Source organism: Hydractinia symbiolongicarpus, chromosome 4 (genome assembly GCF_029227915.1).
Source record: "Hydractinia symbiolongicarpus strain clone_291-10 chromosome 4, HSymV2.1, whole genome shotgun sequence".
NCBI classification, from domain to species: Eukaryota; Metazoa; Cnidaria; class Hydrozoa; order Anthoathecata; family Hydractiniidae; genus Hydractinia; species Hydractinia symbiolongicarpus.
In genome coordinates, this window is record NC_079878.1 from 5228272 (window position 1) to 5245363 (window position 17092).

At 34.3% G+C, this 17092-nt stretch overlaps 1 protein-coding gene across 1 annotated transcript; it reads right to left on the reverse strand.

Annotated features, from left to right (window-relative positions):
- Positions 1-12476: 12476 nt before the first annotated feature.
- Positions 12477-15237, reverse strand: LOC130640891 (cell death-inducing p53-target protein 1 homolog). Its single transcript, XM_057447482.1, has 2 exons — positions 14384-15237; positions 12477-13646 (listed from the first exon to the last, which is right to left on the reverse strand). Exons 1-2 carry the CDS (start codon positions 14794-14796, stop codon positions 13541-13543), a joined length of 519 nt encoding a protein of 172 aa, XP_057303465.1. The 5' UTR covers positions 14797-15237; the 3' UTR covers positions 12477-13540.
- Between the last annotated feature and the right edge of the window lie 1855 nt (positions 15238-17092).

The following is a 17092-nucleotide window of genomic DNA, read 5'->3' on the forward strand; positions in this document are numbered from 1 at the left end:
ATTTTACAGGAGCAGAAAATCTTTAAAAGATCTATTCCTAATAAGTATTTGAATACCATCAGATAAGAAAGGCCGATGAGCGTAACACATTTACGTTGGACAGTTTACTGGTCAACTGGGTTCGATATTTCGGGCATGACTACTACGAAAAAACATCAGTATCAGTAACGGGAAATGATGACGTTAAAATACAGCGGCACCTTTCTATCGCACACTCCCTGTCTTCGTATCCTTTTGAAACGCATAAGGCAAGGCTGTTTTTAAAAAGAAAAATTTTGTGTGAAAATCACTCTGATCTTTTCTCAATTTAAAAATTAAAAAAAACGCTCCAAGCCCCCTGCTGGGGAGGGTCAAAAAATTTCGCACAACGAAACCGATGCTAAGGTTCGGGATTTGAGTTTTCAATAAATCGACTAAAAGCAAGAAAAATATTAAAGAGCACTGCAAAACTTGATCTATGTAACCTCGTCCCCAGGGCTTGTATTGTTACGGAGGCGTCCCGTCCAGAATATTGGCGTAGGAAAGTTATGTAGTACCTTATAATTTTGCAAATGAATACCGTTCGTGTTATAGGAGCCGGTGTGTCAAGACACTGTGTCTATGTATGGCTCTGATTTTAAAATTTAAATATTTAAGTATCGATGAAGTGGTATATAAAAAAGGGTGATTTTCCACATGCATTCTATCTGCTTAAATCAGTCCTCTACATCAAGCATTGTCGGAAACTTCATCACCGCAATATGAACTAGAGACGAGGTTGCTAAAATCTTTATGATTTTTATGCAACAACCATCTATATTATATACCACGCAAAATGGCAGTATATCCACGGGTCACCGACTAGATATATACCCATTATAAAATGGAAGCCAGTATGGGAGATTGGGACATTGCACAATTCCCTTTGACCTAATACAATCAAATCTAGACATAAAAGACACCTCTGGCCTAGAACTGCCACATAAAAAGCTAACTAAAATTGCAATTTTAACTGATTTGTTTATGACCTCTTCTCTATTTACTTTTATTACAAATTAAAGTTACAAATTAAATGTGCTTTTGTATTTTTATATTTATTTTACTTTTAAAAAATTTGGGACTTTACATGTTTTTTTATAAGTATCCGTAATCCGTAAGCATCCATAAGCTTAAATTTATGTGAAGCCTAAGAAAAATGTTTTTATGTTTTTTGTTTTGTGAGCAGTTTTTCTTTTTATTCTTTATGTCTGAATTAACCAGTATGTAAGATTTAAGTTGTAATTACTGATGTTTAAAATTCAATTTAAATTTTACAAATAAACATATTTTGAGCCCGATCATGTGTTTTTTATAAGTTCAATAATAGACAGGGCATATAGTCTAGCAATCTAACAAAATGCCTAATTTAACTTTTTATTGTGGAATCTGATAGATTAGGTAGGAAGCTTCAAAAAACCACCGAATACCTTTCCGGGAAAACTTCCGGCGTCACGTGACTGATGGCGTCAAATGCGGCAAAAATTGTGCACAAATCCTGCGATAACTCGTGAACGGTATAAAATATAAACTTAAAAATGGCATATTTGGCATCGGCTAAATAAGACCTTTTGAATGATATACAGTTTTATTAGTCTGCTACATATTTGAAATTTTCCTCCTCCGCAGCGACCACGAAATTACTTTTTGAAAGTTGTTACTCGAATTGCGCTATTCAAATAGAAATTCTCGAAAACGTGATTCTAAAAACAACCGCTATTCATATCTTTACTCGTAAAACATAATGGATATTATAGAATAACAGGAAAACCCCGATTGAGAGTTGATATGAATGTGAGTCGGGGCATCTGAAGATCATTCCGGTGTTGTGACGACAAAGCGAAGTTATGTTAGGTGAGAAAATGAAGTTTGAAAGAATGAATGAACTTGCTTGTTAGTTATGGGAATATCATTTACATTTCTCTACAATTTCGTGCATTACTCTTTTTGATCGCTTATGTGCTGGTCGAGTTCGATTGTTTCACCACATTCAAAAAATATGAAAGAATATGGCCCTATCGTCTTCATTTCTCAGTCTTGAACAAACAAGTGAAAAATGTTTATTATGTGATGGTTCTTTTTCGCAAAAAGATTCCCAAAAAAGTTTTTCACAGCAAGGATGGGAGAACTTGAAGAGGATTGCAGAAGAATGGAACTGTATTGATATCGATCGAAATGACAAGTATTTCTCTTTTCGTTATGTTCACTCGCGAATTGGTGATGTTATTGAAGCATTTGGTAAAGCTCATAAAAATTGTAGTATTACATTTGGAACGAAAGTGGAAAACTACAGGAAAAGATACGGAGAAATTAAGACAAGTGTTCTCGAACAAGAATCAGAGGATCTAACAAGTGATGTTCAGACTAGAAGATCACAAAGAGAAGCCAAAAAAAGAAAACAAATTTGTTTTATTTGTAATGAAAGAAGGGAAACGGACGGTGGATCATATAATCAAGCTGGACTTGGTAGATGCGAACAGGAAAGCTCTCGTCAAAGGATTCATCCAAGGACTGAGCTGTTTATTTCTAAACCGACTTGCCGATTTCACGAGGCCGCAAAAAGACTGCAGGTATTGCAAGGTGGACAGTCTTTTGATCTTTATGCCATTGATATTTATTATCATAAAAACTGTTACTTTAAGTATGCAATAAACCAGCCTTTGAGTATTGAAGAAGAACAAGAATCTTCGAAAGACATCTTGAAGCAGAACGAGAAATGCTGAAGCAAGTGTTTGCTTTCGACCACCAAAACTACTCTCGCTATTTGACATTTCAGCATGTGCTATTGACGGATTTGAAATCAAGCAACAATCCAGCCTATCAAGAGCTGCTCGAGAGGGGATTCGGAGCGAATTATTCGGGAGAAAAGTTTGCAACAGTTCACGGGGATTTGGTCACTGAATATTTTAATCGCGAAACCAAAGGGACAGCAGGTCCATTCAGATCCGGATTTAGTACCAATATCGACACAACTAACAAATGGGTGAAAACCGTTCACATTCACGCAAAGCTTCGTCTTACAATGCGTGATAAAATCAACATTAAAACAACGTCGACTCACAAAGAGCTTACGGATAGTGGTAAAGCAAAACACCATAGCGATGTCGCTGCTTTGAAAGAAAAGTTGCATTCCTATAAAACGGATCCATTTTCGAATGGTCCTGCAAAAGTAATCTGCACGGGTTTAGAAATCGATACAGAAGTAATTGAAGGCCTAATGAATGCACCAGAAATTGGGAATACCAGATACAAAGAGTTTGTCCAAAAACGACTTGTAACTAAAGAAAAAAGTATATTTGATCCAATCAAAAGAGTAAAGCTGAAAACCGGGCTTGAAAAGGTAAAGAGTACCCCTAAAGCAGTATCCATCCTCAAAGAAGATCGACAGGCCTTTGGAATTCTAGTGGCAAAAGCAACATCGCTTGAAGAGGCGTTCACATTTCCAATTACAACACTTCCATTGAGTCTTGCAACACCAAACAACATGCTGCGACAATCAGACAAAGCCAGTTTCCGAAACTATTTGATCAATGAATCAAAAGCGGTCTCCAGCGCTATCCCACTGAAGGCACGTTGGATTATTGATGGTATGGCCCTCTTTCGAACAGTGAAACCAAAGCAAACATATAGAGAGTGGCTGGTCGCTGTTCTCCATTCAGCAATACCTCCTGCAATAGCAGATGCAGTACAAGTAGAAATCGTCAATGATACTTATTTGGAAAATAGCATCAAATCATCAACGAGAATTGCGCGGGGAGAAACATCTCGCAGAGTACGTCTGGAAAGTGTAGACCAAAAAATGCTTCAAGGAAAGGAATGGCTAGAGTTTTTCCACAACAACGAAAATAAGGAAGATCTTATTCGACTTGCAAGCTCATTCTTCAGAAGTACAGACGGCAGACGGTTGTTGAAGATCCCGCTTATCATCAATTGCAAAGAGGAAACTTTGCTGATTCGAAGTAATGGAGTGGAACGAATGCAAGATTGCAACCACGAGGAAGCAGACACGAGACTCGTGCTTCATGCAGCTCAAGATAAATCCCCTGCTGTGATTGTTGCAAAGGATACAGACGTGCTTATCCTATTGCTTCATGGTATGGTACACTGCCACGCCTCACAAGAATGGCACATGAAGATTGAGCACGAGAAGTATGTTGATGTACGATTGATATTTGATAACTTTGGCCCTGAAATTTGCACAGTGTTACCTCAGATACATGCTCTAACCGGCTGTGATACAACTGCCTACAAATTCAATAAAGGAAAGATAAAAGTTTTTAAGAAAATATTGAAAGACAAAAGCGGCTTAGCTCTCATTGGTCAACTGGGTAAGAGCACTTCCATTTCTAATGAGACGGTGGTGCAAAGAAATTTTTTCAAATATTTATGTACCATGGAAAGGATAAAGACAGCTATGTCCAGACGAGGGTACAGCAATATTTGAAAATGAAAGTGAAATCTTCAGCACCATTATTACCTGACCCAGATTCAGTTTGTCAAGAGATAAAACGGGTCCATTTACAATCTTATATTTGGCTGAACTGCTTAAACCATCACATAGTTCCGTTGAACATTGAAGATTTCGGATGGAAAATTGACCACGACAAGAAATTAGTAAATCCCGTTTGGTTTACTGGAAATCAGTTGCCAAGATCTCTTATTCGACAAAGGGGTAAATCCAGGAAGAAAACAGGTAACACTGGAGATGGTTTTGAAGCTGATAAAGAATCAGAAGCTGAGCAAACGGAACCTTCGCAGAAAAGGAAAAAAGTCACTCCCCGAGGGACGAAAAGAAGTAACGACACAAGCGACGACATGGAACAGAGAGAAAGCAGTGCTATGAATGAAACGGAAGGAGCTTCAGATAGTTCTGATTGGGAAAAAGACTTTACGACATCAGAAGAAGAAAAAACGGACTCTTCTGACAGTGACTATTTACCTTAGATCATTTTTGTACATAATAGCGTTGCAGCGTTTGGTTTCTTGTAGTTGAGTACTTAATCGTTTATTTCAGGCATCGCATTTCAGCGTGATATGCTATCTTAAAAGTAAAGAGAGAAAATTTTGGGAAGAGTTAAGTCAGTTCTATTTGCATAGCCCAATCCGAATAACGACTTTAAAGAATAAAATTTGCGGACGCTGCGGAGGAGGAAAATTTCAAATATGTAGCAGACTAATAAAACTGTATATCATTCAAAAGGTCTTATTTAGCCGATGCCAAATATGCCATTTTTAAGTTTATATTTTATACCGTTCACGAGTTATCGCAGGATTTGTGCACCATTTTTGCCGCATTTGACGCCATCAGTCACGTGACGCCGGAAGTTTTCCCGGAAAGGTATTCGGTGGTTTTTTGAATCTTCCTACCTAATCTATCAGATTCCACAATAAAAAGTTAAATTAGGCATTTTGTTAGATTGCTAGACTATATGCCCTGTCTATAAATACTTTCACAAGCATCCTTAAGCCTCATTTTGAGATAGTATACCATAATGCACTTCGCTCAACCTCGTCCCCAGGCCCATTTTTCTCTTTCTGACAATAAAATTGCCCTGGGAACGAGGTTGCACTTTCGCCGTTAAAACATGCGCTATAGTGAAAAGATTTTGAGAGGTGGTAAAAACCAGCCCTGTAGTGAAGTTTCACAAACACGTGAACACCGGTAAAGTAGTTTAAAATGGTAACTCCATCAGAAGCAAGTCAATTTTTTCAATTTATGTCCGCAAGAATAGTTTCAACTTTCAGTTTTACTCCGGACGGAAGATTTTACCAACCAATCAGGTTCCACATATCACAATTGTCCGTTTTAATCTGTTTAATTCCGTTTTTCATAGGAAAATTGGCACTTTGCAAAGTCGATAAATATAAAAATAATGCTTATGCTACACGCACCAACCTCATTCCTAGGTCTTTTTGAGTCTCGCTGGCGTTATGCCGTGCGACAGAAAGAGATGGACAGCACGCTCTGAGATCGAGGTCGGTACACAAGTTTCTTTATTTCAGAAACTAAATTCTAAATTTTTGTTGCGATAGAACTCTGATTAAAAAAGCTACGGAATGTGTTCAACGTGAATTACAGGGCTCGGACAAAAAGCTGGGTTTACAGAGCGCTCACACAAAAAACTAAGTCAAACCAAAAAATTGAAGGTCTGTGAGATCTTGTATTTGACGTGGTGTTTGACATAAATTCAGATTCACTGGCCGAACGAAACCCAAAAATAAAAAACCCAAGTCACGAAAAAAGAGATTTTGTTAAATGATGTGCCAACGTGTCAAAAAGACCTTGACATACATGCCAAAAATATTTGACGTGTCAACGTGCTTTACGTGCCAAAAAAGTTGACGTGCCATGATTTTTCGACGTGCCATGATATTTTGACATGATATTTTGACGTACTATCTTTTTTCGATAATTCTATATAATGTTTAGAACAGTTTGTAAAAAAAGGAGCATACTGATTCCACTCTTTTGATTGTCACAACAAGCTAATGGGTTACGAAATCCACACCTTTCTCTAAGCTATGTATAGATAAGGTATAGTTGAAAGTCTGGATATCAAACAGTGACTCGCGCATTATCAAGTGGGCACTTTAACGTTAAAAGGCGTTGCATGTGACGTTGAATAGAAGTCAATTGTGCATTGAAATTTAAAGTTGTTTTGACGTCTTTCTTCGACGTTTATTGATCGTCTAATCAACGTCGTTTCTATGTTGTTCAGAAATATTCTTACAACGATTTTTCATCTTCTTTTTAACGTCGAAACAACATCTCGCAACGCCTAATCAGCGTCGTTTCTATGTTGGTCAGGTCTACACAACGTAGTTTCTATGTTGTTCAGGTCTACACAACGTCGTTTTTATGTTGTTCAGGTCTACACAACGTCGTTTTTATGTTGTTCAGGTCTACACAACGTCGTTTTTATCCTGGTCAGGTTTAATCAACGTCGTTTCTATGTTGTTCAGGCCTAATCCACGTCTATGTGTAAAGTTACAAACAAAAATGAAGAAATAGTAACATATTTATTTCAAAGTTCTTGTGAAACTTGAATCAAAAGAATTCAGTGAAGTCTACGAATATGTGATTGGGTGGTGAAATTGTTTGTATTTTGTGTTATTGTTTTTAAAATACATACATACTTACCAGACTCTAATTTTATACAAACCTTTAAATATAAACCAAACTACTCATGAAATAGCGTCCAAGGGAGTTGAGGCCTGGTGCAAGGTTGTGTCAGTGTCTAGCAAAGCATACACCCGTCAATGAAAATATAGCAACAACACTACACGTCGTTATGACAATATAGAAACCAGGTGTTTGAAATGCATTATGGTAGTAAGATTCTACATGGTGACCACAGAAAATTAAAATCAAAACTCCGACCATTTTTTCTTATTTTTCCAGGACAAAATTGTTCGAGATTTCGGGAATTCCAGGAGTTGAGAAAAACATTTATTAAATGGGAGACAAAATCCAAAGAGCCGCAATTGCTACACCAAAGATTCAGAAAAGAAAAAAGAAATATTCGTAGCAACCAATGATGGAATAAATTGGAAACTCTGTCATTATTAACAAATCAAAAACATAGAACATTAGCAGCTATTTACATATCAGAGTAGACTGAAAAAAATGCATAAAGGCTGGCCAGTTATTTTAAATCTATAATACATGGTCAACTACATATTAGAGGAGATCTGTTCTGACCCAACTACGGACACCGGTCCAACTTTGGACGCGAGACCGTCAAACACGGGTCGGTGCGTTCGCAATCGAAATAGCCCATCTATTGACGGGCCCGGTCCAACTTTGGACAAATGTATGCAAGTACGTCTTAAGTTGGTACAGGCCCAACTATTAACTATCGTAGTAAAAAAGGGACAGTTTTAACTTTTTATACTTTTTAGAAATAGCCACAACAAGGGTCAGTTTGAAGACTCCCAGACTAAAGTTAAGCCTTGTAACATGGGAAACACACTGTTTCAAACTTAAAAAATTGAAGACAGGTCTGGCCCAACTGTGGACAAATGCACTATAGTGTCTATAGGAGAGGACAAAAGAAAACAAAAAAATATACGGAGGAAAATAAATCATGAAAAATAATGCTGTTGTTCAGTTGAGAAAGAATTCAAAAAAAATTTCAGTAGCTCAAATGGGAGCTTTAAGGACTCACTGATCACATGAAATATAAATTAACTTATAATATTTCTTTAAAATCATAGTCAATCTTTCTGTTTCTTGAATATATAACAAAATATTTCAATCATGGATGCCCCAGCCAAAACGATTTTCGCTCTCAAGTTGCGTAATAGGTCAAGTTGCAATAATTCCATAAAAGATTATATTGAAAATTAAACATAGCAAAATGGCTGAAACAACAGCTTTACTATACTATAGCTACCTGTGAATATATATAATATAAAATTACACTGAGCTAAATGTTATATTTTGATATCTGAGTCATGATTATTTAGCTAGTCATTATGCACACAAACATCTCCGATAATTCAACAAGGAAGTCTCTAACTGCTTTGTAAAATGCATTCGCAGATATGGTCTTGCACGAGTTGCCAAATAGTGTTGTTTTTGCTACCACAACAATCTTGAAATGCATAACTCGATTTAATCTCAGCTAGCCATATACAACAATACCTCGGTAAAAGTTGCAGCAGTTCAGTTTTTTCACTTTATTGGAGTTAGTTTACGTTAAATACAAGGTCTTGATGTATACAAACATCTTTTAACGCCATGTCGCAAGTTGGTCCTGGCCCGTCAATTGACAGGGCAGCATGTCAAAAGATGGGCCACCATGTCAAAAGATGGGCCACCGTTTCCTAAGATGGTCCGTCCCGTCAAGGCGGGCCGTGTTCTAAGTTGGGTCAGAATAGAGCTACCGACTTTCATACAGCTACGGTGGCCGACAAGGGCAACATACCTTCACCGAAATACGACGCATCTTTCTCGAAATACGACGCATGTTTCCCGAAATACGACACATCTTTCACGAAATAGGACATATCGTTTCCGAAATATGTAACATCTTCTCCGAAAATCATGAAAACTTTTTTCTGTAAAAGTCCATCTCTTAAAGATTACCATCATCCTCAAAATGTTTTCCCAAAAAAAAAAAAAAAAAAAAAAAAAAGTTGAATTAAAAAATAAAAAAACTTTTAAAATTTAATTTTAAACCCAACAGGATTAACAATGAATTTGTTAGCGAAATTTGGCATTAGCATTTATCAATATATCTATATTTCAATATGTACATCAGTTCCTTATACATTGTCTGAAAATATGTCTTGATCACGTCTTTGTCGGCATCCACGGCTTTGCATCAAAACAACAAAATTATAGTAGCTAAATGGATGTTTGAGTGTTTTTACTAATTCGCTTTTCATCTGATGACTTCCCAATCACAATTTTTTTAAAGTTATTTTTAGAGATGCTAAACCATAAAGTTATGTAGTCGGCGGGGTTAAATATTCGCTTTTAGATAATCACGTAATAAGGACAGTATAAGCTACATATGCAGTTGTGGCATTTTTAATAACCTTTCGTCCAAATTTAAAAATATTCTTAGATAATAATCCGTATCTTGATTCTTTTAGCTTGATATTTGATTATACATTTCTTCTACTTTTGCAACAATTAGCTAGCTAGCTCTAATTGTTTTTGGTTGTCTTCTTGCCCCTGTGCACTGGCCAGGCTAACTAACTAAATGGCTTAAGATACACCTTTCACCACACCTTTCGTCAGCTATTTACCTAGCTAGTTAGCTAACTGCACTTGCTTTGTTTTGGAATGTAGTGTTAGTAATTATTGTGAACTATACTTTTTAAAGGTAACAATAAAAATTCCCTCTATACGGCTAATTCGCAATGCATTATGGGAATTGTATTCCGCAAAAACGTAAACAAACCATTCGTAGTAACAAAAATGGCCGAACAAGTACACTTCGTCCTTAATTCTACTCAAAACCAATGCGATATACAAAATTCTAATCAAGACAACAGTTTTTTTCAAAACTTGGGCTCTCCTGCAAGCATTGTTTTGAATAAGGGAGATAATGATTTTCCTGAGGAGATTTGAAAATTAACACAAGCAATAACGGCTTTTGTTTTTATCGCCACAATAAAAAGAATGATTTTATTTATTTACAAACTTTCGCTTCTGGGAGAGAAAACTGTAGAATACAACTACCACAATGCATTGGGAATTAGCCGTATAGAGGGAACGGGGAATTAGGAATGTGGTGCCAACAATAACAGTTCTTTCTGGTTTAACACGTTGGACGACACTTGACTTTTAGCTAGGCTAACCTTGTATTCATTTAATATCCTTGAATTTTGTGTCTTTTGGATAGAATACAGTCCGTAAATCATTTAATAATATCCTCTTTTAATTTTAGTGTTATAATAGTAAAGTAGGGAGGTATGAAACTTTTTTTATACCTCCATGGCTACTAAGCGCTTTACTCGTGCCCAGACTGCGCTGTATGAAAGTCGGTAATTACTATCCAGGAAAAACCTGGAACACTTTCAGTTAATCAAATTAAATAAAAGTAACAAAAAAATTTAATCCAAATTAAATAATAAAAAAAATCGTAAAAAGCCAAGATTCACAACATTTCGTTTTTCTTCGCATTCTTACCAAAAAAAGATAAGCATTTTTTAAATATGTGTTAGTATTCTAAAAAAAAGCTAAATATAGATACTAACAACAAGTTTTGAAAAAAAATCTTAAATAAGAGGAGTTAAAATAACACAATAGAATTCTAATAGAACAAGAAGCTCTGCGGCTTAAAGATTTCCGCCATTAGCAATAATCTGAAAAAGTAACAAAACCATTGTATATTCTAAAATTTTAAAAAAATTAAATTTTTAATTATTATTGTAACTGGAAATCATAACTAACTTAACTTACATAAACTTCATTTCTATATAAGAACAATTTTAAAAGAAAAATAATAAACCTGAAAATTGATGAACAATAAAAACAAAATAAGAACAACGGCAAGACTGAAAATTTATCTATTTTCTCTTTTTCTCTGAAAAAACAGCTTGAAAAAAATCTTAAGGTGGCAGCATTTTTTTTTTTTACATAATCAGTTACGAAAGGTTATTTTCAGACTACATATTCTTATTTTTTTCTTTTATAACACACTTGTCACGATTTTGCAGCTGCTATAATACACTATCTTTCACTAAAAATATTCAGCCTCAACAATTTCTCTTTAAATTAAAATTCATAAATAATTAATTAGTTCTGCTGCATATTGCTTTGGTTTACGTGCTTGCAAAATTGTACGGAGGGAAGCGACGTAATTATTAAGGGGAAACGTTAATAACATCAAAGATGACGCATTATAAGATGATCCTTATTATGCTACACTGCACGAGCTTTATCTTTCGATAGCATATAAACTTCAAAATAAAGTATTGTTCATTGGTTAATAAAACAATTTGTTGTACTGTTAGGATTCTTATTGGCTTAAACTCATTTTAGCGCCGTTCTCAGAAAAAAATCTGTCAAAACGAGGATTTAGGCTTTAGCCTGGATAAGTTTGGGCGTCCAGCCTAGCTGCGCTGTCTCTCTCTCTCCTCCTCAGGCGATTTTAAAGATTCCGATTTCGCTGGCGGAAATCAAAAATGAATAAAAACAAAAAAATTAAAAGAAAATTAAATTGAAATTAGAAATAAAATAAAGTAAACAGAAAAAAGTAGTTAAAAAGAAGAGAAAATAAATAAATTGAAAACTCAATTTTAAATAGCTTTTTAATGTGGCAGTTCTCGGCCATCATACATACATACACCACACGGTTCTGCAAAAAGGGAGGTTATTTGATAAAAGTTTGACCGTAAAAGGTGCATAAAAGTCTCCACTTTGAACATGTGTCAGCTTGTTTGACTATGCTTATAACTGAAAAGGTTAAAAACTGTTGCAGAAAGTCATAATATACGGTAAACTCTTTATATAAAGGACAGCTTCTTAACAAGGCCTCATTTTTGCCTAATTTTTCTTCAGTCCTAAATTTATTCACCTTCTAAAATTTTGTCACTTATCAAAGTTTTGGTTCATGACGTAGAGACCATATAGATTTAATACCCGCACAAGTGTCAAACACGACACTCTCAAAAACTTTTGAATGCGAATTCACAACAATCCAGTGAATAGCACATTTTTTGAGACTATTTAACTCTTTTTTCAAATAGTTGCATTTATGATTTGTAATAGTCAACCAAAATGAGAACAAAGCTGAATATGATCCATCGAAGCCGCTCAATTGATATCACATTTTACAGATGCTTTACTGATCACTCCCACTGTGAAATTGACTGAATTAAAAACATGACCAACTTCACACTGCCTGTTTTGAAATTAGATCTTTTGTGGAGGTAGAAGTTGGAAAAATGCTACGAGGAAACTTTGATAAACCACTTAAATACACTTAAAAACAACATCAAAGTTACAGAGTTTTTGTTTTAAGTGTTATGTGTTATAAAAACTATTACATGAAGTATATAATCAACAAAAAGTATACACAGCCAATGTATCAACCATACTAAAATATGCAAGTTTTCAAAGCAATTTTTAGTAGTAATACTGGACTACAATTTATGTTTGGCTTGAGTTTTTAAAGGGACAGTAAACTCAAAGAACCCCATTTTCTTCATAATAACCATTTATATATTATATCATGGAGCACTGGTATTCCTTTTTTTGCTTTTATATCGAATAACTATTTGCTCTGAAAGTGTTATTATTGGAATTCTATATCAAATTAAACAAAATTCGAGTGAATCAGGGCCGGATTTTTAAGATCTTCAAAACTGTTCGATGTTCAATTTAAAAGCATTTTTAGTAACTTAAGTGACAAGGTGAAAGTCAAATTGCTTTTAAAAAAATATGTGTATAATTTGTATGCATTAATGGAGACAGAAAGTAGGATATGACGAAAAAAGGCGGAAATATATTTCTTTGTCTTGCATTTTTACCAAAGGAAACATCTCAAGTGAGCTAGACAAAGTATCCACAGGATACTCTGTCGAATTCATACCTGTGCTTCAAAAAGTATTTTTTAAAAAGGATATTATGATTCCCCTCGAAATAATTAATCAAGGCACCAAAGAATCTCTAAGTAAAACACATTATTTAGGCAGCTTTCACGGTCTTTACGGTGCAAAAAGCAGACGTATTTCTTTAAGCAACCCAATTGTTAAGGGCCGAGACTCAATTTTGTATTAAAGTTAAAACTAAGGCTTCTAACAAGCAATCTATACAACAACTCTTTAAAAGAAAGAAATGCAAAAATTAATTGTGAGATAAATCTTGTAAAATTTGAATGCAGCTTCTTAGCAACGTGAGGGTGAAATCAAAATTTTGCTCTCAGTAACTGAAGCTAAATTAAAGTGAAAATTGCGTTCTTAATAAAAAAAACTCACAGAGACTCACAGAGAAAACACAATACTAAACTGTTTAAAAATACGAAAACACAAACAAATGATTCCAACACTGGTGCAGTATTTCACATTACATCCGTCGGTACACGCCCAAAGTCGCACTACAGTTCGGGCAATGATGCACCGCGTCCTTGCACGAGTCCACACAAAACGGAATAAAACAGCATATCCAAAACCTACAAATAAAATAAATCTTGAAGTTAGACGCCTACCTTTAAAACTTATGATATTCTTTCTCCTCTAGACGAAGGTCATTATGCTGAGTGACAATAGGATTTAGGCAAGAGAAAGTGAATGCAAAAGCGCTTAAGATGGTTATTCCTTTTAAAAATATTACCACTTCTGTTCAGTCATTGTTATTGAATAATATAAATGTTATGATGTCATGAGCAAGCCAGTTTATTCTAGGCTACGTTTCGACAGCTACAGCTGTCATCGATGGGCGTGGTTATGCCATCATAATGTATTGAAACACAGGTTACTTCACAAATAATAAATATTCATAATAGTTCTTAACTGAGTATAAAATTTAATGTAATTTCTTAGTCGTTTTCTCAACAAAAGTTTTTTCTCAAAAAACTCGGAAAACCAAAACTTTGTTGAACCAAAATCAGTTTGTAATATAGCTTAATTTACATTTAGTTAAAAAGAGCAAAATGTTTTAGAAAGTAAAGGGGTTAAAATTTTTATTTCTGCAGGCTTGTGTTAAAGCTGCTACCTAAAGTGACACCAGGAACTCAAAGAGAATCACACAGAGAAAAGCTTTGTCTTTGGTAAAAAGGTAATTGTCGTATGAGGAAAACAATCTACATCCTCAATTTGGCTTTATTCTTGCAGGACAAACCATGGGCCATATAATTCTCAAAACAAATTAAAATACAAATAAAAATAATTAAATTAATAAAACAGTTACCCAAAACAAAACATAAGTAAGCACAATAGCCAAGCAAATGTTCCTGGATCATAATGAACGGCTGACACAACCTGAGCTCTACACGACGGGCATGTCAATGCAACAGGAAATTCGTGAAACATAACAGCTGCAGTCGTGACGACAGCTGGTTGAGTTGTGATGACAGTTGTTGTATTTTGAGATGACTGCTGATATCCTCCCTGTTGTGGTGGTGGCTGTTGTGGATATCCTCCCTGTTGGGGATAACCTCCAGGTTGAGCATAACCAGGTGGAGGTCCTGCTTTACTTGGCTCTTGTGTTGGTGGGTACTGTCCTTGAGGAGGATAGCCAGACTGTTGAGGGGGATAGCCAGGCTGTTGAGGAGCATAACCAGGCTGCTGAGGTGGTGCATATGGTGGTGGTGGTTGAGCCATAATATTTTCAAACTTTTCTTACTCTTTTGTTATAAATTACAGAAATGAAACACATCTCAATCAACAATGTACAGTGAAAAAACATTAAGGGATAAAATAAACATTTAAGTTCATAAACGAACAAGTGTAAAAAGTAACTGCCATCTGCAAAGTTACAAATTTTTCACTTTTTGTTGTCAACCAAATTAATTTTTTTTTCTGCTGAAATTTCTTCCCTTTAAATGACAGATTTACGTAAAAGTGAAACATTTTTACTTTAACGTAGCTGTCACCACTTGACTTTGAATGATCTTAAACCACTTGACCTTGAATGACCTCAAATGTTTTAACAACTTTGTACTCAATACCTAGTGAACTATACATTTGTTTTTCAAACACATTTCCATGGCTGTTCATTAATTTATTTATTCAAAATTAATTATAAATAATAAATAAAAAGAAATATATAATTTTAGTTTTAAAAAAAGAAAAAAAGTTTTACAGATAAAACCTTAAACTAAATGATTTATTGGTACAAAAAAATTGGATAGGAGTGTGCGTTCTGTGGGATTGTGGAGCTTAATGATACAAGTTAATTGCACACTAATAATTTAAATTAAAAAAAAAATATCTACTTCTAAAAGTAAACATTCCATTAAAGCATAAATTAATAATTTTTAAAATACATTATTTATAACACAGGCCATAATTGTCTTGGTATCAATAATACTAGTTGTTAGCCCGTGGAACAAATCCATGGGAATTCACCAGTCATACTTCTTGCTTTGGTATTTCAAGAAATTTTGGTATGAAATTACTCTATGGTTGTAATATGGTCCCTGAAAAGATCTAATTATGGGCACTGCAGTACTAAAGACTACATGTTTTTGTTTTTATTAGAACCTAGTTTATTATAAAAAATTAGTTCAACATTAGGCTGAAAACATATTAACACTATACTGAGTCACAAAATGATTTTTTAAACCTATCGAAATTAAAAAAAAAAGGTCACATCACTTTCTCGTAAAAGACATATGTAACAATATTGCTCGCATTTTAACAGGCAGATCTAGATTAAAAGGATTCCTGCATTAAAAATGATATTTTTATATGTTGTGGAGAATATAAATTTGTTTATCAAATCCTTTGAAATTTTTTAAAACTCTTTTTTCGTTTTAAAGTTATTTAAAATTTTAAGTATTCAAAATCTGGGTTTTATGATGTCATAAAAAGTTTTGAAAAATGCTGACATTATATTTCTACTTGTAATTAAAGACAAGATTATTCTAAACTACAAAACTTTACATATACCAAAATATCATCAAGAGCATTAGATCACACTTGATAAACAGCTTTTTATCCTCTATAACATACAAAAGTATCATTTTCAATGCAGGAATCCCTTTAAGAACAAAAAGATGTGGATAGTTTCAAAAATTTAAATTTGACACTTTCTTACAGTTTTAAAGATTCTTTAAGAACATAATAATTTCAGAAAAAAAAATATATGGTATCATCAAACAAAATTCACGAACAAATAAATTCGAATTTATACCCAGTATATATAATTACTTTTTTATATATAATTCGTTTTGATAATTTAATAAAGCAGAAATAAAATAGTCAACAAAAACATAATCAACACCTTAAAATAAATTTTTTAATTTCTTAAAAAAAGCGTGAATAATTAAAACTTCTTAACTTGTCCGCAACTTGACTGTTTTCTTATTTATAATAAAGAAACTACATCAAAGGAACCACCCAAAAGATAAAATAAAAATAAAATTTTAAAACAGCGTAGCAAAAAGATCAAAGAGTTTGAGCTGTAAACAACTATTTCGTGTCTCTGTAACACAACTTTTTTCTTGTGTACAAACAGACAGAATAGAGCTATTATTTTAGAGACTAGTCAACGGCCCATGGATAAATCCTCGAGTTCGGTCGTTCTTTATTTATCGTATTTCGTGTTTCCGTAACACGATTTTTTGCACACAAACACACAGACAGAATACTAATACTTAAAATTTGGTGGCTAAGCCATTGGACTATTTAATTCCAAATGTCTTTTTTAAATGGCTTATTATGTAAGTGTGCTTGAAGAACTAACGAAAGAACTTATTCTCATTTAAGCCTGTCTATACACTGGCTACTTTAGAGAACCATAGTATTGCCTGCTTAAAAACACCGTTATAGATAACAACCATTGCTAAATTTGGTTGAATTTGGTTGTAAGACAGATTGCACACAAACACACAGACAGAATACTAATACTTAAAATTTGGTGGCTAAGCCATTGGACTATTTAATTCCAAATGTC

Bases quoted from the DNA above. Each gene is read 5' to 3' on its own strand.
- LOC130640891 (XM_057447482.1), bottom strand. From the start codon at position 14,796: ATGGCTCAACCACCACCACCATATGCACCACCTCAGCAGCCTGGTTAT. The intron at 13,647-14,383 runs GTAACTGTTTTA...TTTTATTTGTAG, and splicing joins TTACTTATGTTTTGTTTTGG to GTTTTGGATATGCTGTTTTA.